Source organism: Microcaecilia unicolor, chromosome 1 (genome assembly GCF_901765095.1).
Source record: "Microcaecilia unicolor chromosome 1, aMicUni1.1, whole genome shotgun sequence".
Lineage (NCBI taxonomy): Eukaryota > Metazoa > Chordata > Amphibia > Gymnophiona > Siphonopidae > Microcaecilia > Microcaecilia unicolor.
In genome coordinates, this window is record NC_044031.1 from 306,757,328 (window position 1) to 306,784,174 (window position 26,847).

The 26,847-nt window shown below is 43.9% G+C and overlaps 1 protein-coding gene across 1 annotated transcript in view; it reads left to right on the forward strand.

The window, feature by feature from the left end:
- Positions 1-26,847, forward strand: part of LOC115477295 — a 147,605-nt gene that overhangs the window by 109,935 nt on the left and 10,823 nt on the right. Inside the window, exons 10-11 of the mRNA XM_030214117.1 lie at positions 8,298-8,387; positions 17,927-18,010. Coding sequence (XP_030069977.1) covers positions 8,298-8,387; positions 17,927-18,010 — 174 coding nt within the window. The remainder of the gene's footprint in view (positions 1-8,297; positions 8,388-17,926; positions 18,011-26,847) is intronic.

A 26,847-nucleotide genomic window follows, 5' to 3' on the forward strand; every position in this document is an offset into this window, starting at 1 on the left:
TTCCTCTGATAACTGAGTTGTTCAACCGCCTTCAAGGGGCTCGCCTTTTCACAAATCTGGACCTTAGAGGAGCCTACAACCTGATCTTCATTCGTGAAGGAGACGAATGGAAGATCACGTTTAACACCAGGGACGGTCACTATGAGTATCTAGTTATTCCATTCAGACTCTCAAATGCTCTAGTTGTTTTTCAGAATTTTCTGAACAACATCTTCTGAGACTTGCTACAAAAGTGTGTCCTGGTGTATTTGGATGACATTCTGATATTCCTCAATTTGCTGGCCCAACAACAGGAACAGGTCAGACAGATCCTGCAGCTCCTGCGCGAGAATCACCTATACGCCAAATTAGAGAACTGCATCTTTGAGCAGAGCGAGCTACCATTCTTGGGCTACATTATTTCTGACCAAGGCCTGAAGATGGACCGTGCCAAGCTCTCCGCCATTCATGACTGGCCTCGTCCCCCAGGGGCGACGAGCCTTACACCGTTTTCTGGGTTTTGCGAATTATTATTGCCAGATTCTCCAGAACTATTCTCCTATTGCCACGCTTCTTACCGTGTTGACCCAGAAAGAGGCTAACACCTGAGGCCAGCCAGAGGAGGCAGTAGCTGCCTTCGACCTCTTGAAACAAGCCTTTGCGACAGCCCCAATACTCCGTCATCCTGATCCTGAGAGGCCCTTCTTTGTTGAAGTCGATGCATCTTCCATATGAACGGGTGCCATACTGTTCCAGTCTGACGTCAAGGGCAGGTTGTTAACCTGTGCTTTCTTCTCTAAGAAATTCTCATCCGCCGAAAAATTTGCACTGTAGGAGATGGGGAGCTTTTGGCCATCAGAATGGCACTAGAAGAATGGCACCAACTCCTGAAGGGAGCCAAGCACCCATTTACCGTGAAGACACACCATAAGAACCTCTTGTATCTTCAGGAGGCCCGAAGACATAACCCTCGCCAGGCCCGGTGGTCTTTGTTCTTTTCCTGATTTGACTTTTGGGTGGTCTTCCGCCCGGCCGTAAAGAATGTATGGGCTGACTCTTCCTCAATCTCTGGAGACTACCAAAGAGAGCACTGAGCTATAGACCATCCTGGACCCTGCCAAGATCTGTTGGAGCTCATCTCTTGAGTCTACTGATGGCTGCAGCTGTGATCTTGGACTCATGCCTCCAGTGCTTCTCAGAAGCCAAGCCTGGACCCGGGAGGAGGTACTGTCACGGCCATGGCTGTGCTCCAGCCCCCCCCCCCCCGACTCACCTTGTTCTTCCGAGGGACTGCCCTGCAGCCTCTTCAGGGGTTCAGAGGCAACCCTGTCCTGGTAGGCTGCTTGTGAGTCTGTCTCCTGCGCCTTGGGGCGTCCCTCAGGCCCAGCATCTAGGCCTTCACATCGCACCAGCAGGAGCCGGCTTTCTTAGGTGTGCACATGCACCAAAGAAGATACTTGAAAGGGTCAGCAGCCAGAGGCAGAGCCCAGTGCCTCTTGATGACATCACCCGGTTGAAGCCATTTAAGGCAGCTGAACCCCCTCTGCCTTGCCTTCACAACAGATCATCCTGCTTGCCTTAGTGCTCCTGTCCCCAGCCCTGGTTCCTGTCTTCAACCTTGATTCCTGCTCCACTTCCAGGCCCCGGTCCTACCAGGCCTGCCCCCAATGACCCTTTTCACGGCCACCCTGGTCATGATCCCACTAGGCCTCCCCCCAAGAACTCTTCACAGAACCACCCATGAGCTTCTACTTACAGTGACTTGCCTGCCATCAACCGGGATCCTCCAGACCAGAGGCATAGCCACAGGTGGACCTGGGCCCATCCAGTTTGGGCTTGGGCCCCCCCAGCAGCGGTGCACCCTTGCCAAAACTGTCATTAGGGAGCAAGCTAAGCTCCTGCATCTGTTTTTTAATGTTTCTCGGTGTCTGTTTAAAGTGTCACTGGCAGCATGTAAGAATCTCTGCCGCTACTGCTGGCTGACCCAGAAGCCTTCCCTCTGCTGTGCCCCCTCTAACTCTGATGCAATTTCCTGGGAGAAATGTGGCAGAGAGAAGGTTTCTGCGTCAGCTGGCAGCAGCAGTAGCGATTCTTACACACTGCCGCTGACCCTTTGAAAGATGCTGCATGGGAGGATGGGAGTGGAAGGGAGGGAGATAAGGAGAGATGCTGCATGGTGTGGGTAGAAGAGAGGGATAATTGGACATGGGAATGGAGGAATAATTGTTGGACATGAGGGGGGAGAGGGAGAGATGCTGCAAGGGGGGAGAGAGGGATTATTGTTGGATGTAGGGTGGGGTGGGGAGAGAAGGAGAGATGCTGCACAGGAGGGATGAAGGATAAGAGAGGAAGAAATGCTGGACTGGGGAGGGAGGGAGAGATGCTGCACAGGAGGGATGAAGGATAAGAGAGGAAGAAATGTGGGACCTGGGAGGGAGAGAGAGATGCTGCATAGGGGAGAGAGGGATGAGGGAGAAATGTTGGATATGCTGGTGGAGGGGAAGGAGTGATGGAGAGAAGCTGCAGGGGGGAAGAGAGATGTTAGACTTGGGATGCAAGATAGAGAGAGAGAGAGATGGTGGACAATGGGAAAGAGGGAAGAGGAAAAAGAGAGGGAATGATGTTGGACATGAGGGTGGAGAAGTAGGGATGCTGCACAGGAGGGGGGAAGAAGGAGGGAGATGTTGGATCCAGGGGCAGAAGGAAGTGAGAGAGATGCTGGATTATGGGGTACAGAAACAGATTGTGAGCCCAGGAGGGACAGAGGAAGTACCTGCATAGAATATGTAAACAGTTTTGTTTGTATCGCAGAAAGGCAATGTATCAAGTCCATGACTCCTTGACCCTAAAGGGAGGGAAGAGAGAGGGAGAAATGCTGGCCCCCGAGGGGGGGGGGGCAAGAGGAAAGAGTGAAGGGACAGGAAGATGCTGGGAGGCAATAGAGGATGGGGATAGGAGAAAGAGGGAGCAGATGCTGGGCTAGAAGGGTGGCGGGAGAGACTGGGAATGGTGGAACCATATGGGAAAGGCCAAGGAGGGTGGCAAGGAAATGAACGAGAGGAGGATAGTGATTACAGGGGATAGAAATATGATAATGTGGAGTAGATCGAAGATGGAAAGGAATGGAAGGCTGGGGAAGGAATGAGATGAGGAATAGGAGAGCTAATGGGTGAAAGAAGGAGATGGAAATCTGATAGGTATCTGAAAAGTAAGGAGTTAGGGTGAAATTTGAGTGGACATACAGCAGAAGAGAAAAAAGAGAGGAAAGAGCTAAAATGGAAAGATGAATATGTCAGGAGCAAGTGTAGTGAGGGAATGGAAAGAGAGAGGAGAAAAGACAAATGGACAGCAGCAGCTTGAAGGAGAATTAGCAGAAAGACAGGAAAGTGGAAAAGAGGATCTGAAACCAACATGATGGAAAAATAAAATGACCAGAAAACAAAAGGTAGAAAAGGCACTTTTTATTTTGAATTTATTAACTGAAATATATTTGCTTGAGAAATGTGTGTAGCAGATGTAATTTTATTGCGTTCAGTAGAAAAGAAAATACATTTCTATTTTTATTTCTCCACTGTTGCAGTACATGCCGAGGTTCCCAGTTCAATTTTTTCCAGAAACTGAATACTGAGAAAACGCACTGCCTTATCCTTTCATCTCAACACAATAAGTCAAAACCTTCAACTCTAATCACCCCAGATCTTACCCTTCCAATCTCAGAGAGCCTAAAAATACTTGGTGTAACAATTGATCGCAATCTATCACTTGAAAGCCAAATAAATTCCACTACAAAGAAAATGTTCTTTTTGTTATGGAAACTTAAATGAATTAAACCTTTCTTCCCGAGAGAAGTTTTTCATAATCTAATACAATCAATGGTATTAAGACACTTAGACTACTGCAATGGAATTTGCACAGGTTGTAAAGAACAACTTACAAAGAAACTTCAGACCGCCCAAAACACTGCAGCCAGGTTAATTTATGGTAAATCCAAATTCGATAGTGCTAAACCTCTTCGAGAGAAACTGTATTGGCTTCCAATTAAGGAGCGAATCACCTTCAAAATCTGTACCCTAGTCCACAAAATTCTTTACGGAGAAGCCCCAGGATACATGACCAGCTTAATTAACCTACCTTCCAGGAATACATCCAGATCATCCCGTTCATACTTAAACCTTCATTACCCTAGCTGCAACGGCCTCAAATATAAATCCGCTTATGCTTCCACCTTCTCCTTTATTAGTACTCAACTATGGAATGCACTGTCAAAAGCTATTCACAATCATCTTAATTTCAGGAAATCACCCAAGACCAGCTTATTTGGAAAGGCCTATCCCAAGGATTCAACATACGTCCCTACATCCTGCAACACAGCAAATTAATGGACCATTTTGGACATTCTTAACTTTCCCTCCTTTTTACCTGTATACCCTGTTCTTTTGATGCTCCCTGATCACTACACTATATTGTATTTATATATTTACCGGATTGGCGATTGCCTCTACGGTTTGATGTAAGCCACATTGAGCCTGCAAATAGGTGGAAAAATGTGGGGTACAAATGTGATAAAAATATTTTAATTTCTAATTTGTGATCCCTTGTTCTGTATTTGGTGAGGGTCAGTTGGTGTGATTCTAATGGCAGGTGGGGAGATTGGAGGGGAGACAGAGAGGAGAGGGAATTGTGTGTGTGTGAGGGGGGGACCTTCTTTATTTTCTGCCCTGGGCCCTAGCATGTCTAACACTAGCCCTGACCCTTGCTATAGCTGGTGGAGATCCCTAAGCCTCATCAACGGAGGACCTCCTCTGAAGACAGACAAAACTCCCTTTTACTAAGCTTGGCAGACGGCAGCGGCAACATCCTTGAGCCACCGATTAACTAAGCATGTGTGGGATGCTGATATCGGTGCCTCAAGGAGTTGCTGCTGCTGCTTGCCAAGCCTGGTGAAAGGGAGTTATGGCCGTCTTTGGAGGAAGTACATAAGTATTGCCATACTGGGAAAGACCAAACGTCCATCAAGCCCAGCATCCTGTTTCCAACAGTGGCCAATCCAGATCACAAATACCTGGCAAGATCCCAAAAAGTACAAAACATTTTATACTGCTTATCCCAGAAATAGTGGATTTTCCCCAAGTCCATTTAATAACGGTCTATGGACTTTTCCTTTAGGAAGCCGTCCAAACCGTTTTTTAAACTCCGCTAAGCTAACCGCCTTTACCACATTCTCTGGCAACAGATTCCAGAGTTTAATTACACGTTGAGTGAAGAAAACTTTTCTCTGAATCGTTTTAAATTTACTACATTGTAACTTTATCACATGCCCCCTAGTCCTAGTATTTTTGGAAAGCGTGAACAGACGCTTCACATCTACCCATTCAACTCCACTCGTTATTTTATAGACTTCTATCATATCTCCCCTCAGCCGCCTTTTCTCCAAGCTGAAGAGCCCTAGCCACTTTAGCCTTTCCTCATAGGGAAGTCGTCCCATCCCTTTTATCATTTTCGTCGCCCTTCTCTGCACCTTTTCTAATTCCACTATATCTTTTTTGAGATACGGTGACGAGAATTGAACACAATATTCGAGGTGCGATCGCACCATGGAGTGATTCAAAGGCATTATAACATCCTCATTTTTGTTTTCCATTCCTTTCCTAATAATACCTAACATTCTATTTGCTTTCTTAGCCGCAACAGCACACTGAGCAGAAGGTTTCAACGTATCATCAACGACGACATCTAGATCCCTTCTTGGTCCATGACTCCCAAGGTGGAACCTTGCATGACATAGCTATAATTCGGGTTCCTCTTTCCCACATGCATCACTTTGCACTTGCTCACACCAAATGTCATCTGCCACTTAGACCCCCAGCCTCCCAGTTCCGTAAGGTCCCCCTGCAATTCCTCACAATTCTCCTGCGATTTAACGACTCCGAATAACCCTGTGTCATCAGCAAACTTAACTACCTCACTAGTTACAACCATCTCCAGGTCATCCACAAATATGTTAAAAAGCAGTGGTCCTAGCACAGACCCCTGGAGAACCCCACTAACTACCCCTCCCCACTGAGAATAACGACCATCCAACCCCACTCTCTGTCCTCCATCCCCCAACCAGCCTCCAATCCACAACAGAACACTACCCCCCATCTCTTGACTCTCCAACCTTCCCCGGAGTCCTCCACGAGGCACCCCGTCAATCGCCCCCTGAAAATCCAGATACACAATATCAACCGGCTCACCTCTATCCACATGTCCGCCCACCCCCTCAAAGAAATGCAGTAGACTGGTGAGGCAAGATTTCCCTTCACTAAATCCATGTTGACTTTGTCTCATTAATCCATGCTTTTAAATATGCTCTGTAATTTTGTTCTTATAATAGTCTCTACCATTTTGCCCGGCACCGACGTCAGACTCACCGGTCTATAATTTCCCGGATCTCCTCTGGAACCTTTATGCCAAGGGAACTCTTGCCTCACAAATCCTCCACACCCTCTGAAGGCATGAACACACACCTGGACAAAGGCCAGTCAGTTGTACATCTAGATTTTCAGAAAGCTTCCGACAAAGCCCCCCACAAAAGACTCCGAGAAAATTAAAAAGCCATGGGACAGGAGGCAGCGCTCCGCCATGGACCGGGAACTGGCCAAAAGATCGAAAACAGAGAGCAAGGTCAAATGGCCAATTCTCTCAGTGGAGGAAGATGAACAGTGGAATGCCACAGAGATCCGCACTGGGCCTGGTGCTTTTTGTAATACATTTATAAGTTATCCGGAAATGGGGATGACATGAAAATGATGATCAAATTTGCAGATGATACAAAACCACCCGAAGCCGCTATTACATGTAGACTGTGCAAAACATCAGCTTTGGGATCCTCATGGGCTAAAGTTGCTTTTTTTTAGTTAGGAGGTGCCGTAGGAGGGGTGGAGAGAGGGGGGGGGAAGGGGGCGGGGAGTAGGGGCAGAGAGAAAATTTTGTGCCCACCCACTTTGGACTCAGGCCCACCCAAAATTGGCTGTCTGGCTACACCACTGCTCCAGACCATCGGCGGCGCTTGGTCATGGCCCAAGGGCTCACCCATACAGAAGCGTGATGGGGTGGAGAGGGGGGGAGATGCAGAACTAACAGCATTTTTTAAAATGTCCCCTTTCCTGTCAGTGCATGAACTGATCATGGACACACAGACAAGAAGGAGGACATTTTCACAATGAACTTTGGATTAGTGCCGCAATGCATACTGTTTTTTTCTGACAGCGCACACTTAACTCAGCAGTAATTTGCAGGCTCATTGATTACTGCATCGTTGCATTATATTTTTGAGGTAATTTCACAGCAGAAGCTGCACACTGATCCATCAGCATGTGTTTCTACCATGTGACTTTCTCTATCAGCTCCCAAGTACAGTGGAAGAGTTTGACTGCTTTTCCTCTGTGTGTAGCAGCACTGAGGTCTGAGTGGCAGTGAGGGAATCACTGGCTGTTTAATGCTCAGTACACACAGTGCAGTTTCCTCTTAAAGGAACTCATAATCGGATGTGACCCTGCTATGGCCCTCTGTACCTTCCTCCCTCCTTCCTGTTCTCTCTGTTGCCTGTGCACTCTGTATGACTCTAAACATCCCTGCTCATCTGAACTCTGCCCTGCTCCAGCACAACAGCTCAGCAGTGTTCACACTAATTTACTGATAATGTGTAAAGAGGTGTGGTAGCCGTGTTAGTCCACTCTTAAAGGTTATCATTAGAAATCAAACAAAATAAAACATGGAAAAGAAAATAAGATGATACCTTTTTTATTGGACATAACTTAATACATTTCTTGATTAGCTTTCGAAGGTTGCCCTTCTTCCTCAGATCGGAAATAAGCAAATGAGGTAGCAGATAGTATATATGAGAGAATCATATATACTATCTGCTACCTCATTTGCTTATTGTTATTGGATAACAATGGGGATTACAAAATCCCGCTATACCACACCAACATTTAGCATATAGTAAAGCCCACATAACTCTTGCACGGACTCAGAGTGGGAGATATTGCACAATGAAACCTGTGCACCTTTAATACTGAAAAAAATGTAAAATGTGATGAAACAAAAGTTAAAAAAAAACATATATATAAATAAAAACTCCAGCCATGGGCTGATATCTGGAACTTTTCAGCCCATCTCTCAACAGATTACTTCTTTAACAAAAAAATGTCAAAGGTATCTGTACGACTCTGAGGCTCAACATGATTATGATTTCTTTTACTACAAACTTACTTGCAAAGTCTTGTTCCATCTTTGGTTGTCCTCTGTATTTTTTTTGGTTCCAAATGATCCAGGTTGAGCGATACAACACAAAGCAGATGGAATCAAACCAGATGAAATGGAAGGACAGGAACCCTTCCCAGCGCACAGAGAAGAGCAGCAAGGTGAGTTCTGGGCAGTTATAGCCCCCAGTTTCTGTCTGGCCAATATTCAAAACTATTTAACAGGCCAGGAGCCGTTCCTGGCTGGTTAAGTAACATTTTAGTGCCTGTGGATATTCAGTGGGAAATAACCAGTTATCTCCTGCTAAGTATCCGGTTAGGCGTGGATATTCAGCGCTAAACTGACTGTGTTTAGTGGTTAAAATAGGTCGCATAAGTAGCAGGCCTATCTTTAACTGCTAAAAAGTTAACCGATTAGCACTGAATATCAGCATAACCGGTTAACTTTTTAGTGGTTAAAACCATCCAGATTTTCAATGTCGGTCGCTGGAAACAGCCCAGCATTAAATAACCAGGTTTAACGTCGGCGGCAGACAGCAAAAGCGATGACTGCCGCATGCTGAATTATCGGGCCCTGTGTGTTTTCCTAGTCAGTATGGGAAATGATATAAAAAATGTTCTCTCTCCAAGATCTTTCATTCAAAATAGTTGTTTTGCGATCTTCTATACTTGGGATCCCTGTTCCTGAGAAGCAAACCAAATTAATTGATATAATGTTAGCCTTTGCTTTACATCTTTTCACACTGGAAAGATAACACGGAGTTCTCTGTGTGTGAATGGTGGGAGCAGCTATGCCTCAGGAGGAAGTAGTAGCACTTAAGAGGCGTAACACTGCATCCTTTCTGAAGATATGATCACCTTTGGGTAATTTTTGTAAGCAGCGGTGATGTACCCAGTGATAGATCTTGCTATATATTATTTCATGTATGCAGCAACTTTTTATTTATTTATTATTTTTTTTTTTTACTTTATACTTTTTGTTTAGTACAACATTTAAGTTTACTGTATCGCATTTTCAAGCGTCCATAAAAAGACTGAACGACAACAACAACAAAGAACAGAGAGACTTGATTCCAAATTATCCCCTTCAGCTGCTAGGCAAGTTGTGAAGAAAAATAAAAATGTTTATTTAAAATGAAGGGCACTTTTCCAAAACTCACGGAGTCATCAGCAGCAGTTTTGAGAAAAATAGGTAGTGGCTTTTGACTGAGTGAGTTTTGCATAGAGTATTTAACACAAAGTCATTAAAAAAACATGGACTTAGAGACTTTTTGGCATAGGAATAAGCTACCTGATAGACCTACCACCCAGGAATGCTAAAAAATCATCTCGCACATTCCTTAATCTTCATTTCCCCAACTGTAAAGGTCTAAAATACAAATTAATGCACGCATCAACCTTTTCCTATATGAGTACGCAATTCTGGAACGCATTGCCACGCAACCTAAAAGCGATCTATGAACTGACCAACTTCCGCAAACTACTGAAGACCAATCTCTTTGACAAGATATACCACAAAGATCAACACATGTAAAACTCCACAGATATATCCAGAAATGTTTACTAATGCCTTCTGTCATATTACTATCGTGTATTCTATTACCATGTAACCCAAAATCCTTCTGTAACACCAAACGTCTATTCTCTTCTTATTTCCACTATCCACGATGTATTGTAAGCCACATTGAGCCTGCAAAGAGGTGGGAAAATGTGGGGTACAAATGCAATAAATAAAATAAAATAAATACTGTAAATAAATCTTGTCTTGATGAACAAAATTAATCACATAATTCAAAACTGACAAAAAATGGACTGAGTGGGCCCGATTATTCAGCTGGCGGTGAGCAGCGCTTTTGCTGTCCGACGGGCTGTTTCTGGCAACCAGTATTGAATATCTGAGTATTTTTAACCTCTAAAAGGTTAACTGGCTATACTGATATTCAGTTTTAACCAGTTAAATTTTTAGTGGTTAAAGATAGGACAGCTATTTATGTGGTCCTATTTGACCACTAAACTTATCCGGTTAGGCTCTGAGTATCGGCGCCTAACCAGACTCAGTGCCTAAACAGCTGCATATAATGTGTACAGCGCTGCGTACATCTAGTAGCGCTAGTAAACAGATAAGTTGTGCGATATAGTTGATAATGTGCTAGGTGCTAACTGGCAATATTCAGCAGAAGTAACTGGTTATCTCCCACTGAATATCCATGGTTAGGCACCAATATGCTATTTAACCAGTCAGCAGCTATGTCGAGGGGGAGTAAGTTTTGGAAAAATGCTTTTCAAATGCATGTATGTGAATGAAGAAAAAAATAACCCCCCTGTTTACAAAGCCACGCTAGTAGCTGCCTCACGCCAATGCCAACACAGCCCATTCAAAGTGAATGGGTTGTGTCAGCATTAGTGCATCGCAGCCGCTAGCACAGCTTTGTAAACAGGGGCTGAGTATATGGCAGTAAATGAAGAGTCCAAATGGCAGATGAAATTTAATATGGACAAATGCAAGGTGATGCACATTGGAAAGAATAATCCAAATCACAGTTACCTGATGCTAGGATCCACCTTTGGGGGTCAGCACTCAAGAAAAAGATCTGGGTTGCTTGGAAAACAATGTTAAACTTTATATAAAAAAAAGTTCTGGGTGTCGTTGTAGATAATACACTGAAATCTTCTGCTCAGAGTTCGGTGGCGGCCAAAAAAGCAAACAGGATGGTAGGAATTATTAGGAAAGGGATGGTGAATAAGACCGAAAATATTATAATGCCTTTGTATCACTCCATGGTGCATCTGCACCTTGAGTATTACGTTCAGTTCTGGTCGCCGAATCTCAAAAAAGATATAGCGGAATTAGAAAAGGTTAAATGAAGAGCTACCAAAATAATAAAAGGGATGGAACTCCTCTCGTATGAGGAAAGGCGAAAGAGGTTAGGGCTCTTCAGCTTGGAAAAGAGACGGATGAGGGGAAGTCTACAACATCCTGAGTGGTGCAGAACGAGTAGAAGTAAATACTACTACTACTACTACTACTATTTAACATTTCTAGAGCGCAAAGACTAGGGGACACTTGAGGAGATTACATGGAAATACTTTTAAAACAAATAGGAGGAAATTCACTCAATGAATAGTTAAGCACTGGAACTCTTTGCTGGAGGATGTAGTAACAGCGGTTAGCTTATCTGGGTTTAAAAAAATGTTTGGACAAATTCCTGGAGGAAAGGTCTATAGTCTGCTATTGAAACAGACATGTGAAGCAACTGCTTGCCCAGGGATTTGCAGTATTTCTGCCAGGTACTTGTGTTCTGGCTTGGCCACTGTTTGGAAAACAGGATACTGGGCTAGATGGACCACTGGTCTGACTCAGTATGTCTACTCTTATGTTCTTATGTATCTCACGGATTCTATATAGTGGACTTAAGTTGTGTTTGCAAATCTGGACAAGCCAATCAGCGCTGATAATTGAACTTAAGCAATTGACACTAATTGGCATTAATTAGAATTTATGTGCAAAACTGTCTGTGTATTCTATAAAGTGATGCGTGTAAATTATAAGATGCAGATCTGGAAAGGGGGCATGGCTGTGAGAGGAAAATGGGCAGGTTGTGGGTGTTCCTTGAATTTACACGCAACAAGGATCACCGCTATCACCGATCCTATTCAACTTAATGATGATCCCACTTGCCAAGTCCTTATCCAACCATGGCCTTAACCCTTTCATATATGCAGATGATGTCACAATATACATTCCTTACAAAACCAAACTGACAGAAATCACCAATGAAATCAAGCTCGGCCTGAACAACATGGATTCATGGGCAAATGCATTTCAACTAAAACTCAATAAAGAAAAAACTCATTGTCTCATCCTCTCATCCCAACACAGTGCGGACATCCCCACAAGTATCAACACCCAATATCACACCCTTACTATCTCAGACAGCTTGAAAATCCTTGGCATTACAATGGACCGTAACTTAACACTAGAGAGCCAAGTGGCATCCACAACAAAAAAAAAAGTGCCACTCTCAAATGCGTGAAGCAATTCTTCCCGAGGGAAACATTTCGCAACCTGATACAATCAATGGTACTAAGCCACTTAGATTACTGCAATGGAATTTATGCGGGATGTAAAGAACAAACCTTAAAGAAACTTCAGACCGCTAAAAACACGGCAGCTAGGCTTATATTTGGTAAAACGCGATTTGAAAGCGCAAAACCCCTCCACGAAAAACTACACTGGCTCCCAATCAAAGAACGCATCGCCTTCAAAATCTGCACCCTGGTTCACAAGATCATCCAAGTTATATGACAGACTTGATCGACTTACCAATTAGAAATACATCCAAATCAACACAATCTTATCTAAATCTGCACAACCCAAGCTGCAAAGGACTTAAATACAAAACAACTTATGCATCTAGTTTTTCTTACATAAGCACATAACTGTGGAAAGCATTTCCAAAAGCCTTGAAAACGACGTACGACCACCTAAACTTCCGGAAATCACTAAAAACCAACCTGTTTAAAAAGGCATACCCTACGGATTCAACTTAAATGCTTAATCTCTGCAACACAACCAAACTAAAGCACGTAAAGGACATAATACAACTCTTCTGTTCTCCGATTCCCTAATGTGGCTGTACCACATGAACTTGATCTTACCACAACATCACCCTGTATTTGTTCACACCGGAGCCTGCAAAGGCCTCTCCAGTACTATATAAGCCACATTGAGCCTACGAATAGGTGGGAAAATATGGGATACAAATGAAATAAATAAATAAATAAATATGCCCGTTCCGTGCGTAATTTAGGCATTGACATTTACACCAGGTTTTCATTGGCTTAAATGGCCGCGACTAAATATAGTCGAAGAAAATGGGCGTTGGGTGTATTCTATAAACTACACATGGATTTGGGCATATTCTATAAACCGTGCCTAAATGTAGACGTAGTTTATAGAATATGCCTAGGCGTATTTGTTTTCAGCGCTGATGTTTTAGGTGTGATATATAGAATCTAGCCCTATAGGAGCAATTCTATAACATAGGTGCTAACAGTTATGCACCGATTACACGCACAAGTGTTTAGAACAGGCTTGTCCAACCTACGGCCCACCAAGTGCTTTTTTTTCTGGCCCTCAGAAGCTTGGCAATTCTTGTGATACTTACAGCAGGATTCTTGCTTTCCCGCTGCAACTCAAGCTCTCTGTAAGCTTGAGCCACATAGGGCTGGAAGTTCGGGTTGGTCTTGCAGTTTCAAGTCTCACAAGACCAACTTGAACTTCCAGCACCACAAGGCCCAAGCTTGCAGGGAGCTGTGTCACAGTGGTGAAGTGGGAATCCCACTGTTTCTTCTGCAGCTGAAGCCAGGTGAGGGTCAAAAGACTGGGTGAAGACTGGGGTAGGGGGTACTTGAGAGAGAGAGAGACTAGGTGAAGGCTAGGGGGTACCTGGTGTTGGGGGGGGGGGGGGGAGAGAGAGAGAGAGAGAGACCGGGTGAAGGCTGGGAAGTGAACAATGCACCATTGTAATTTGCTGCTATTTGATGAAACATGGAGCAAAATGTGGTGGTGTGTGTTTTGACCCTCCAAATGTTACAACATATAAAATGTGGCTCCCGATAGATGAGGTTGGACAAGCCTGGTTTAGAATAAAGGCATTTATGTGTGTATATGCATGTATGTGCATGTGCTTGAGTGCCAAAATTGCACCTAAGCACTATTCTGTAAATATACACTGAACTTATATAGCATGTGTTTGCAAAGGGGACATATCCATGAGTGGAGCATGGGTGGAGCTCACATTTCCACATGTAAATTGTAGAATACTGGAATTTTTGTGTGTATCTCTAGCATTTAAGTGCTAAAGCTGTATGGTTGATGTAAGCGCGCACACCTAAATGTTAAGTGTGTATATACTCAGGGGCTAGTTTTCTATAAAGATAAGTAGGTGCCCGCATTTCTTTGTAGAACACGCTTCTGCCAGGCAAGGTGCATAATTTTAAGCACCTTATTAAAGAATATTATAGTGCATTTGTATCGCTCCATGGTGAGTGCTTTGAATACTGTGTGCAATTCTGGTCACCGCATCTCAAAAAAAGATATAGTGGAATTAGAAATGGTACAGAGAAGGGTGACAACAATGATAAAGGGATTGGGACGACTTCCCTATGAGGAAAGGCTAAAGCGGCTAAGGCTCTTCAGCTTGAAGAGACAGCTGAGGGGAGATATGATAGTGGAGTGGAACGCCTAGATATGAATCACTTGTTTACTCTTTCCAAAAATACAAGGACTCGGGGGGGAGGGGGAGGAGACGATGACACAGTGAAGCCACTAAGAAGTAAAATTTAAAAGCAAATCAGAGAAAATATTTTTTTCACTCAACTTGGTAATTAAACTCTGGAATTCGTTAAGGCAAGATTTTTAAAAAAGGTTTGGACAAGTTCATGGATTAAGCAGCATATCATTTGTTTTTACTCATTAGGGATACTGGGCTTCAGTCTGACCCAGTATGGCAATGCTTATGTTCTTATGTAGAATTGCCCTGCACAGGAACACACATAAATGGTGGTATTCCTATCATTTGAATGCGTAAGTGGCCACTTACACACATAAATGTCCTCTAGTTTTGTGTACTTGGCTGGTGGGCTTGTATATGGGTGGAATTGGATGGAGTGTGGGTAGTGTGCACAAGTATATAGACTATTATCATTTATGTGCTTTCTAGCATAGATCTAGGCACACAGTGCTGAAAATATCTGTGTCACAAATAGTAGAGGAGTAGATAATATTAACAATACAACATCATTAAAAAATTAAGAAAAATGGATCAATGAAGATATTGGCCATGGTTGAGTTTTCGAGAAGTGAATGAATACTCATTGGCCGTCTGAGATTCCAAAAAATGTCTTTACATCTAGGCACAGACATTTACACCAGTTATATGGCTGGTGTATGTGGTCGTGCGTAAATGCACATGTGTTTTTGGTCAATTACACTAGTATTCTATAAAGAAAAGTAGGAGGTTTTTGACCTATGAAAGAGAATTTGGTCCATTTAGCTCTGGACCTCTGAGGTCTTTTCCTCCTTTTTTAGTAGTAGGCTTGATAAAAATTTAGAAAGTTTAAACATTTATTAAAAAATTAGAAAATTGATAAATTGGAATTCAGAAGTCTGATAAGTGATAGGTTTACTTTATACTTTTATAAACCTAGGTCAGGCATACTTGTACCATAAGCACTGCTGGCGGTGCCATGAAGTACATTCATAGATTAGTGTCTTTTATAATCAATGCAAATACTTGTGTACCCTACACACAGACATTTAGGGGAGAAGTTATCAGCATGGGCTTCCATCAAGACATGTACATGTGAGTGTGCAGTAAGCCAGCAAAAATAGCAGCAGCGATCCAGGCAATGAAGAAGAGGCAAAAGTTAATCCAATAAAAACTTTAATGGAAACAAGACCCGACCTGGCCAAGTTTCGAAAAACCTTCATCAGGGTTCTACAATTACAAATAAATAAATATAAAATAATATCATATTGCGTTGATCATCAAATAAAAACAAAATATGAAAAATAATGCAAATTAAAAATGGATGTAACAAAACACTTTACCACATGGGTTGCTGAAACAAAATCACAGATGAACATTGCTTATGCTGCAGTTCCCTGTGAACAATATAAGACATAGAAGACTAATTTATTTTAGCAATTCAGTAAGTTTCTGAAACATAATTTTCTCAATGATACTTATGATATAAAAAATATTTCCATTGTTACTCTGTATGTACACTGTAATCAGAGTTATATATCCAACTAAATATGATATGAGTAATATAATTTCAAATTACATAGTAAATGAATATTACACATAACAACACTGGTGTTGGTCAGAAAATGTGTCAGGCTAAAAGCTAAATAAAAATAAAACATTAAAAAAAACCTTCTATAGAAACCCTTCTCATCTAAAAAAATAAAAAGGGTAAATGGACACTACCATGGTGAATACTTTTTTTTTTTATTCCATTTAAGTTTTTATTGGATGAATTTTTGCCTGTTCTTCATTCCCTGGATCACTGCTGCTATTTTTGTTGTCTGACGTTGCAGTGGTTTTGTCTCCTGTTTCTTCCTGTTCTAGTATGCAGTAAGCAACAGAGCCTTACCATGAATGTAGTCACTCTGTCCTGGATTCTATATATGGTGCCCAAAATTGGGTGCCGAGCCAAGATGTGCACCCAACTAAATTGACTAATGAGACAATTGCCAATTAGTGCAAATAAGTAGATGCTAATTGGCACTAATTTGACATTTTAGGCACATATTTTAAAATGAATAGGAGGAAATATTTTGTCACGTCTTCTTTGGAGGAAGTCTTCAGCTGACAGAGCTTGGGGATCCTCATCAGCTAAGTATTTATATTTTGAGTTGGGAGGTGCTTGGGGGGAGCAGAGAGAAAACTTTGTGCCCACCCACTTTGGGCTAAGGCCCACCCAAAATTGTCTGTCTGGCTACGCCACTGCTGGGAAAAATGTTAGAAGCTATTCTAAGAAACAAAATTACTGATCAAGTAGATAGATAATAACTTAATGGGCATGAGTCAGCATGAGTTTAGCAAAGGGAAGTCTTTCCTTACCAAATTATTAGATTTCTTTGAAGGTGTAAACAAAATGGACAAAGGTGAACTGATTGATACATTGTATTTGGATTTTTAGAAAGCAACCTTTCTAGTTTCTGTTAGCATTTCAGAGCTCCTTTTACTAAGCGGCGGTAAGCCCAACGCGGGCTTACCACTCACTAAACAGGAAGTAGCGCTTCCCACCCCTAGCGTGCTGTCATATCTGACCGCCAGGTTAGCGTGGGAGCCCCTATCGCCACCTCAATGGGTGGCAGTAAGGGATCCCCCCGAAATGGGTGCGTGGCAAATGCTTTACTTGCCGCATGGCCATTTCCTGCGGGAAAGAGAGACTTCCCTTTTATCCGCTGTGGTAGAAGGGGGCCTCGGTGCATGTGAAAAACACACGCCGATGCCAGCACAGGCCCCCTTTTGCCGTAGATTGGTAAAATGGTCCCTCGGTGTCTTTCTCACCATGGTGTGGTGAATGATAGTGTACTCGCACTGCTGTACTCCTCCCGGTCACTCATGGAATTTCTAAGCATAGAAATTCCAGAGTGTCCTTTGTTTCTTGCATGACATAAACAAGTGGGAGCTGACTTAAGTGTCAGCAGTAACTTGTCTTTGTTAGTGATGATGTGACAGGCAGGTACTGCTAATGCCGGGACAGTGAGGGAGGAGGCATAGTGTACCTCATGATTATTGTATGTATTACATTTTTGATCCCTATACTTTTCCCGTGTCTCACTAATACTTCTCATCCACACTTACATGTTATAATTTCCTTGTCCTCCTTTTGTGTCCTTGCTCCTTCATGCTTCCCTTGAGACTTTCGATTCACAATTCTCAAATGGAACAGAAAAATACATTTTCCTTTTCCCCTAAATTCTTTGTTTCCCATTCTTTCGATGTGCTTTCCATTGCTTCTGTAGGAAGGACCCTTTCAGCTGCACTGTATGCGTAGTCACTTTTATTGAAGGTGTGATGGTTCCCAGATGTACAGCAGTAAGCTTGGTGATGTGGGACTGAAGTTATGTACATTATATTTGTCTGAACCTTCTATCCCCTTGTTTTCTTCTGCTTTTCCAGACTGTTGTTCTTTCAGCCCAAGACATGAAGCAGAGACAGCTAGGACACTCGGACTGGATCCAGTCTACAGACAAGTATATCAAGGTTAGTATCTGCTTTTAGCTGCATTAAAAAAAAAAAAAGTATAGTTCTAGGCAATACAGTACATAAAATTTCTAGCTAGAACCCACATCCACTAAACCATAGATCATTTCAATAAACACCAATTTATCACAGCAAACTCTAATGCAGTTCCTTTATATCAGCTCTGACATATCTCTAAAGCAATTACCCCTTAATTCTATAAACTTGGGAGCACAATTTACACTTAGTGCTCAAAGTTGCACATGAAAGTTATAGAATAGTGTCAGTTGCATGCATAACTTAATATAATAATTAGCTGCTGGCTGGCATTAACTACAAATTATTGGTTATAATTGGTGTTAATTGGCACTAATTAGAACTTACATGCACAACTAGTCGGAATTCTACAAATGGTGAGCGCAAAACCCGTAGCATGCAACTGCAAGGAGGACTTGGACCTAGGAGAGGCATGGGCTGGTCAGGGGCGTGCTCAGCACTTACATGCACGGTTTCTAGAATACTGGCATTTTATTTATTTATTTTATTTATTGCATTTGTATCCCACATTATCCCACCTCTTTGCAGGCTCAATGTGGCTTACAATTCATCATGGATACTGTAAGTAGAAGAGAATATACATTTGGTTCACAGAGGGTTATGTGTTACATGGTGGTGAAATACATAATAGTGTTAAAGCAGCAGACATTGAAAAACAATTCTGGAAGTTTTAAAGATAGTACAGTTGCACATGTTGATCTTTGTGATATATCTTGTCGAAGAGAGAGGTTTTCAGTAGTTTTCGGAAATTGGTCAGTTTATAAGTCATTTTCAGGTTCCGTGGCAACGCGTTCCAGAGCTGCGTGCTCGTATAGGAAAAGGTAGATGCGTGCATCAATTTGTATTTCAGACCCTTACACTTGGGAGGATGAAGATTAAGGAATGTGCGAGAAGATTTTTTTGCGTTCCTGGGTGGTAATTCTATTAGGTCTGACTTGTAGGCTGGGGCGTTACCATGGATTATTTTATGGACTAGGGTGCAGAGTTTGAATGTGATGAGCTCTTTTAGTGGGAGCCAGTGCAGTTTTTCTCGTAGGGGTTTCGCACTTTCGTATTTTGATGAACCGAATATTAGTCTGGCTGCCGTGTTCTGGGCCGTCTGGAGTTTTTTAAGTATTTGCTCTTTGCAGCCGGCGTAGATTGAGTTAAGTAGTCCAGATGACTGAATACCAATGATTGTACCAGATTGCAGAAGACAGTCCTTGGAAAAAATGCTCTAGCTCTTTTTAGTTTCCACATTGAATGAAACATCTTTTTAGTTATGTTTTTCGCATGATTCTCAAGTGTTAGGTGTCGATCAATGGTGACTCCAAGAATTTTTAGGGTGTCCGAAACTGGTAGATTTAGTTTCGGTGTGTTAATAGTGGTAAATTTATTCTTATTGTATTGCGAGGTGAGTACCAGACATTGGGTTTTCTCTGCATTAAGTTTCAGCTGAAATGCATCTGCCCAGGAATTCATGATGTGTAGGCCTTGCGTGATTTCATTGGAGATTTCTCTTAGATCTTGTTTGAATGGTATGAAGATCGTTACATCATCAGCGTATATATATGGGTTTAGGTTCTGATTCGATAGTAGTTTGGCCAAGGGCGTCATCATTAGGTTAAATATGGTTGGTGAGAGGGGGGATCCCTGTGGAACTCCGCATTCAGGTGTCCATGTAGCTGATGTGGTCGAATTTGATGTCACTTGATATGAGCTTGAGGTTAGGAACCCCTTGAACCAATTAAGAATGTTACCTCCGATTCCGAAGTATTCAAGGATGTGTAGTAAAATTCCATGGTCAACCATGTCAAATGTGCTTGACATGTCGAATTGTAACAGTAGAATATTATTGTTGTTTGAGTTTGGTCATGAGCGTGACTAGTACGGTTTCAGTGCTGTGATTAGAACGAAATCCTGACTGGGAGTCGTATAAAATTGAAAACTTGTCTAGATAATCCGTGAGTTGATTGGTTACCAAGCCTTCTGTTATTTTGGTAATTAAGGGAATAGATGCTACTGGTCTATAGTTCGTTAGTTCATTAGCATTTTTCTTTGCATCCTTGGGTATAGGGGTATTTATGTGCCTAACTGCCTACATTCTCAAAAATTAATCAAATGGGAACAAAATAAAAAAAATAAAACAATAGCCCAGGTAAACAAATATCATAAATATGACTCCATTACCTAAGTATCAACAAAAAAAAATTATGACTTTTTTTGTGAATGTGCTCAGAAACCCACTGTGACTAAAAGTGAAAAATCACACATACAGTCACCGTTATCTATCATTGCAGTTCCTCATTAATTAAGACAGCAATCCAGAGCAGTATTAATCCCCAATGGTACCTCAATCCACAAAATATAACACTTCTTCGTCAATAATAGAAACTGAGTTCAGCATCACTTATCTTGTAATCCTTCGGGTCAAGTATTGATTCTGGAAACTGCCATTGAAGAGCTACCTAATAGATAATGTGTATCAAATATACAAAATCCACCCCGATGTGTATCCAGGTTTCGCTTCCATGAGCTTCATCAGGGGTTGCAAACAAATCAAATGATCAGGCACATAAAAGAATTGGAAATGCCATTTGCCATTTTGAGGAATTAGCATTTCCACTTTTATGTGCCTGATCATTTGATTGTATATTGATGGTATAGTTATTTATTTATTTGTTACATTTGTATCCCACATTTTCCAACCTATTTGCAGGCTCAATGTGGCTTACATAATACCTGAGAGGCGTTCGCAGACTCCGGTGTGAACAAATACAAAGTGATGTTGTGGTAAGATAAGGTTCATGAGGAACGGTCACATTAGGGAATCGTAAAGCGGAAGAGTTGTATTACGTCCATTACGTACTTTAGTTTTGCTGTGTTGCAGAGTTCAGGCATTTAGGTTGAGTCGGTAGGATATTCCTTTTGAAACAGGTTAGTTTTTAGTGATTTCCGGAAGTTTAGGTGGCCGTATGTTGTTTTCAAGGCTTCAGGTAAGGAGTTCCATAGTTGTGTGCATATGTAGGAGAAACTGAATGCGTAAGTTGATTTGTATTTAAGTCCATTGCAGCTTGGGTAGTGGAGATTTAGATATGTCTGTGATGATTCGGATGTGTTTCTGGTTGGTAGGTCTATGAGGTCTGTCATTTATCCCGGGGCTTTGCCGAAGATAATTTTATGAACCAGGGTGCAGATTTTGAAAGCAATACGTTCTTTGATTGGGAGCCAGTGTAGTTATGCTCTTATCAGCACTCATTAGCTTGTTAAGCCAATTAAGTTATACGCAGTGTTATAGAATCCACACTGATTTCGGCACCTAAATCTAAGTGCTTAATATAGAATCTGTGGGTTAGGGGGTTGTCCATGCTTCATCCTTGTTTATGCCCCTTACTATATGTTAAGCAGATATTTACAGAATAGCGCTTAGGCCGCATACTGGCATTTGCGTGTGTATGCACACACATATGCTTGTATATGTCATTATTCAACACATTTATGAACATAACGTGTATAAATATGAATGCCTGTTTTATGAAATTGCCCTTATATGACTCCGTGTATAACTGATGAGAAGCACTCCTTGCAGAATGAATGATTCCTTGGGAGGCTTTCTTCCAGTGGTGTGCTGGAGTTCGCTTGCACCGGCTCGCAAGAGCCGGTTGTTAAATTTTTAAAGCTCTTGTGAGCCGGTTGTTGTGGCAGGCGAGACGGCTCCCAGGGGCGGCGCAACCTGGCGGTAAGTGAGGTAAGCGTGGCAGGAGGGCGCCACAAGCCATGCTTACCTCATTCCCCACTGCTCCGGGGGGTTTAAATTGTTGATTTACCTCAGCAGATGCAGTCAAACCCCGTCTCTAGCCTTCACTTCGTTCCCGTCAGTGTCCCACCTTTTTCTGACGTCATTTTCTCTTTCCGCAGGGGCGGGACGTTGAAGGGAACGAAGTGAAGGCTAGAGATGGGCTTTCACTGCAGCTGCTGCGACAGAGGCAGGGGAGCGAGGAGAATCGTTGGGTGGGTATGGATAGCTGGAGGGGGGCAGGGGAGCGGAGAGAATCACTGGGTGGGTATGGATGGCTGGAGGACGGGCAGGGGAGCGGAGAGAATCGCTGGGTGGGTATGGATGGCTGGAGGAGGGGCAGGGGAGCGGAGAGAATCGCTGGGTGGGTATGGGTGGCTGGAGGAGGGGCAGGGCAGCAGAAAGAATTGCTGGGTGGATATGGATGGCTGGAGGGGAGGCAGGGGAGAGGAGAGAATCACTGGGTGGGTATGGATGGCTGGAGGGGGGCAGGGGAGAGGAGAGAATCGCTGGGTAGGTATGGATGGGTGGAGGGGGCAGGGGAGAGGAGAAAATCGCTGGGTGGGTATGGATGGCTGGAGGGGGGGGTGGGGAGAGAATTGCTGGACATGGATGGAACAGAGGGAAGGGAGAGAGAAGAAATGCTGGACATGGATGGAGGGGAGGAAGAAGATGAGATGAGGGAAAAGGAAGAGAGGAGAAAAACTGCACATGGATGAAGAAAATAGAAGCTGGATCCACTGGACAGTCAAGTCTGCGGAGGACCAGAAATGAAGAAGAAAGGAGGAATGGAAAGGAAGCCCTGGAAACGGAGTTAAGAGGACAGATAGCAGCAGAATCGGATACTGGGCCAGCATGATCAGAAAAACAAAGTCACCAAACAACAAAGGTAGAAAAAAATCATTTTATTTTCATTATAGTGTTTGGAATATGTCCACTTTGAGAATCAGGTGCTCAACATTAAAAGTTTATATTTATTTACTTATTTATGGCATTTTATCCCACATTAAACATGAATTAGATTGGAACCTGGGATCATAAACTATTTTTTTTCCTGGAGTAATGCATTGCCCCCCCCCCCCCCCCAGGCTCTCTCCCCGGCTATAGCCAGCTCTGCAATTTGGGGGGGGGGGCGCAGAGGTGGACCGGGGAGAGAGCCTGTTGTTAAACATTTACCAGCACACCACTGCTTTCTTCCTAAGGTGATCCAGGAGTCTGGAGTCTTTCCCTAGTGGTGGTGTGATGGAGTGGATGGTTCAAGGCAGGATTTCCTTAGAAACACTCCCTCACTGATGCAGCTTAGGCACCTTACAACAGGTGGCGCTAGTCTGCTGAAGCTGAGTCAAAGGGGCGGGCTCAGACCAGGCTGGATTCAAAAGCTCTCTGGCAGAACAGACTTTGGTCCTGGGGAACTGAGGAACTGAGTTCGATTCCCACTTCAGGCACAGGCAGCTCCTTGTGACTGTGGGCAAGTCACTTAACCCTCCATTGCTCCATGTAAGCCGCATTGAGCCTGCCATGAGTGGGAAAGCGCGGGGTACAAATGTAACAAAAAAAAAAAAAAACAGGATAGAGAAGCCCCGAGTGTAGAGGCTTTCAGGAAGAAGGTCCAGAGAGAAGAGAACTCCATTCTAAGCTAAGCTGCAGTACCTTAGGAGAGCATCAGGGTGTGGCTAGTGTGGCTCAAGCTTAACCCTCTGGAGTGTATGAAGACTATCAAGGTAGGAGAGAACCTTGAATTGTATATAGAAAGTATTTGTTTTGATGCATTTCCAGAGGGAACACAGGGAGGGGTTAATGGATACTGTGTTGGGCTATGCGGGGAGCCATCCCTAGAAAATGAAAGCTGACAGAGACATGTAAGGAACCATAGAGAGAAATAAAGAGACTGTACTTGTGGTGGATTAAAACCTGTGAAGTAACAATGGTGCGCATGTTGAGCCAATAAAATATTTTCCTTTTTTCTTGAAAACCCTGTGCGTATGACTGAGTTTGTGCCCATTCCAAGCCACACCCATGGATCACATTACTACAGGTGTGTTTGAATAGTCTGCATTACTTTTCTGTTTTTATAGCTGATTCAGCTAGAAGTATGTGAAAGCTATGTTTTGCTAAAACCATGATTGGGTTGAACCTTGCATGTAAAGTCTAACTGAGATCATTCACATAAGCATTTGTTGAGTAAACCATGGACTTGAGATACCACTGTGGATTTTATGAATCTTAAAAGTCTAAAGATGTCAGTTCTAAGTTTTGCCTTCTGCTGTAGTGGAAAGTGAATATCCCATGGCATTTACTGCACAAATATAGGGTAAGAGATGTCCTCATAACAGGAGAAGATCCTCGTAGGTGGAGGGGCTGAATCTGACAGAATTCCTATGGAAAGATGCTCCCCAGCAGAGGAGAAGACTTCTAGTCTGAGGTGGGAGTCTGGGACTCTCTCTCTCTGAGGTCCCAAAGATCAAAACTTAATGCCAGCACTAAAGGTGAATAGTGTTAGACTAAATGTGTGCTCAAAATGCTCCACTGATTTCAGTGCAGGTGGCGTGCAGTGACATTTATAGCAGGAGATTTATGTTCTACATATTTGTGCAATGCATACCCTTAACTGGTTGAAGCCATTATCTAATCCCACCATTCCCAAGAAAGCGGAGTCCCAATACAGAATCCACTCAGACCCGGAGTTGATGCGGCCTCAATTGCCTCATGACTCGGCGGTCGTGGACTCTGCTCTCAAGAGAGCATGGAGTTCGAGGGATACCGCCTCGGCTCCCCCTGGGCGGGAGTCTCGCACTCTGGACTCGTTTGGGAGGAAGGCCTACCAATCTTCCATGCTCGTGGCCAGAATACAATCATACCAGCTCTGCACAAGCATCCACATGTGGAACAATGTGCGGCAACTGGCGGACCTGGTTGACAAGCTCCCTCCGGAGCAGTCCAGGCCATTTCAGGAGGTGGTCAGGCAGCTGAAGGCATGCAGAAAATTCCTGTCCAGGGGTATCTATGACACCTGTGATGTGGCATCCAGAGCTGCGGCCCAAGGTATAGTGATGCGCAGACTCTCCTGGCTGCATGCCTCTGACCGGGACAACCGCACCCAGCAGCGGCTGGCGGATGTCCCTTGCTGGGGGGATAACATTTTTGGCGAGAAGGTCGAGCAGTTGGTGGACCAACTACACCAGTGGGAAACCGCTCTTGACAAGCTCTCCCACTAGGCGCCTTCAGCATCCACCTCCGCAGGTGGACGTTTTTCCTGGGCCCGGCAGGCTGCTCCCTATGCCTACAGCAAGCGTAGGTACACCCAGCTGGCCCGAACGCCTCCTCAGGCACAGGGACAATCCCAGCGCGCTCGTTCCTGTCAACAGCGTGTGCCTAAGCAGCCCCCTGCACCTCCACAGCAAAAGCAGGGGACGAACTTTTGACTGGATCCATGGGGACATAGCCGCCATCAAAGTAGCCATGCCGGACGGCCTGCCGGTCGGGGGGAGGTTGAAAGTTTTTCACCAAAGGTGGCCTCTCATAACCTCCGACCAGTGGGTTCTCCAAATAGTGCAGTGCGGATACACCCTGAATTTGGTCTCCACCCCACCAAATTGTCCACCGGGAGCTCAATCCTTCAGCTCCCATCACAAGCAGGTACTTGCAGAGGACCTCTCCGCCCTTCTGTCTGAGGGAGTCTCCCGTGTCTTGCTTGCCTCTAGAAAGGATTCCACTAACAACAGTTACTTTTTCAAGTGGAAGAGGTTTGTCGTTTGGTGTGGGAGCAAGGCCCTAGTACCTCGTTCTTGTCCTGCACAGAACCTGCTTGAATGCCTTCTACACTTATCAGAGTCTGGTCTCAAGACCAACTCAGTAAGGAATCACCTTAGTGCAATTAGTGCTTACCATTATCGTGTAGAGGGTAAAGCCATCTCTGGAGAGCCTTTAGTCGTTCGATTCATGAGAGGTTTGCTTTTGTCAAAGCCCCCTGTCAAGCCTCCTGCAGTGTCATGGGATCTCAACGTCGTCCTCACCCAGCTGATGAAACCTCCTTTTGAGCCACTGAATTCATGCCATCTGAAGTACTTGACCTGGAAGGTCATTTTCTTGGTGGCAGTTACTTCAGCTCGTAGAGTCAGTGAGCTTCAAGCCCTGGTAGCCTATGCTCCGTATACTAAATTTCATCATAACAGAGTAGTCCTCCGCACTCACCCTAAGTTCCTGCCAAAGGTGGTGTCGGAGTTCCATCTTAACCAGTCAATTGTCTTGCCAACATTCTTTCCCAGACCACATACCCGCCCTGCTGAACATCAGTTGCACACATTGGACTGCAAACGAGCGTTGGCCTTCTATCTGGAGCGGACACAGCCCCACAGACAGTCCGCCCAATTGTTTGTTTCTTTCGACCACAATAGGAAGGGGGTCGCTGTCGGGAAACGCACCATCTCCAATTGGCTAGCAGATTGCATTTCCTTCACTTACGCCCAGGCTGGGCTGGCTCTTGAGGGTCATGTCATGGCTCATAGTGTTAGAGCCATGGCAGCGTTGGTGGCCCACTTGAAGTCAGCCACTATTGAAGAGATTTGCAAGGCTGCGACGTGGTCATCGGTCCACACATTCACATCACATTACTGCCTCCAGCAGGATACCCGACATGACAGTCGGTTCGGGCAGTCGGTGCTGCAGAATCTGTTTGGGGTTTGAATCCAACTCCACCCTCCAGGACCTGTTTTTATTCTGTTCAGGCTGCACTCTCAGTTAGTTGTTCTTTGTAGGTCAATTTCTGTTATGCCCTCGCCGTTGCGAGGTTCAATTGACCTGGGTTCTTGTTTTGAGTGAGCCTGAGAGCTAGGGATACCCCAGTCGTGAGAACAAGCAGCCTGCTTGTCCTCGGAGAAAGCGAATGATACATACCTGTAGCAGGTGTTCTCCGAGGACAGCAGGCTGATTGTTCTCACCTACCATCCCTCCTCCCCTTTGGAGTTGCGTTTTTCCTCATTCCTTTGCTTGTCATTCAACTGAGCGGGAACGGTCTTGCACGGGCGGG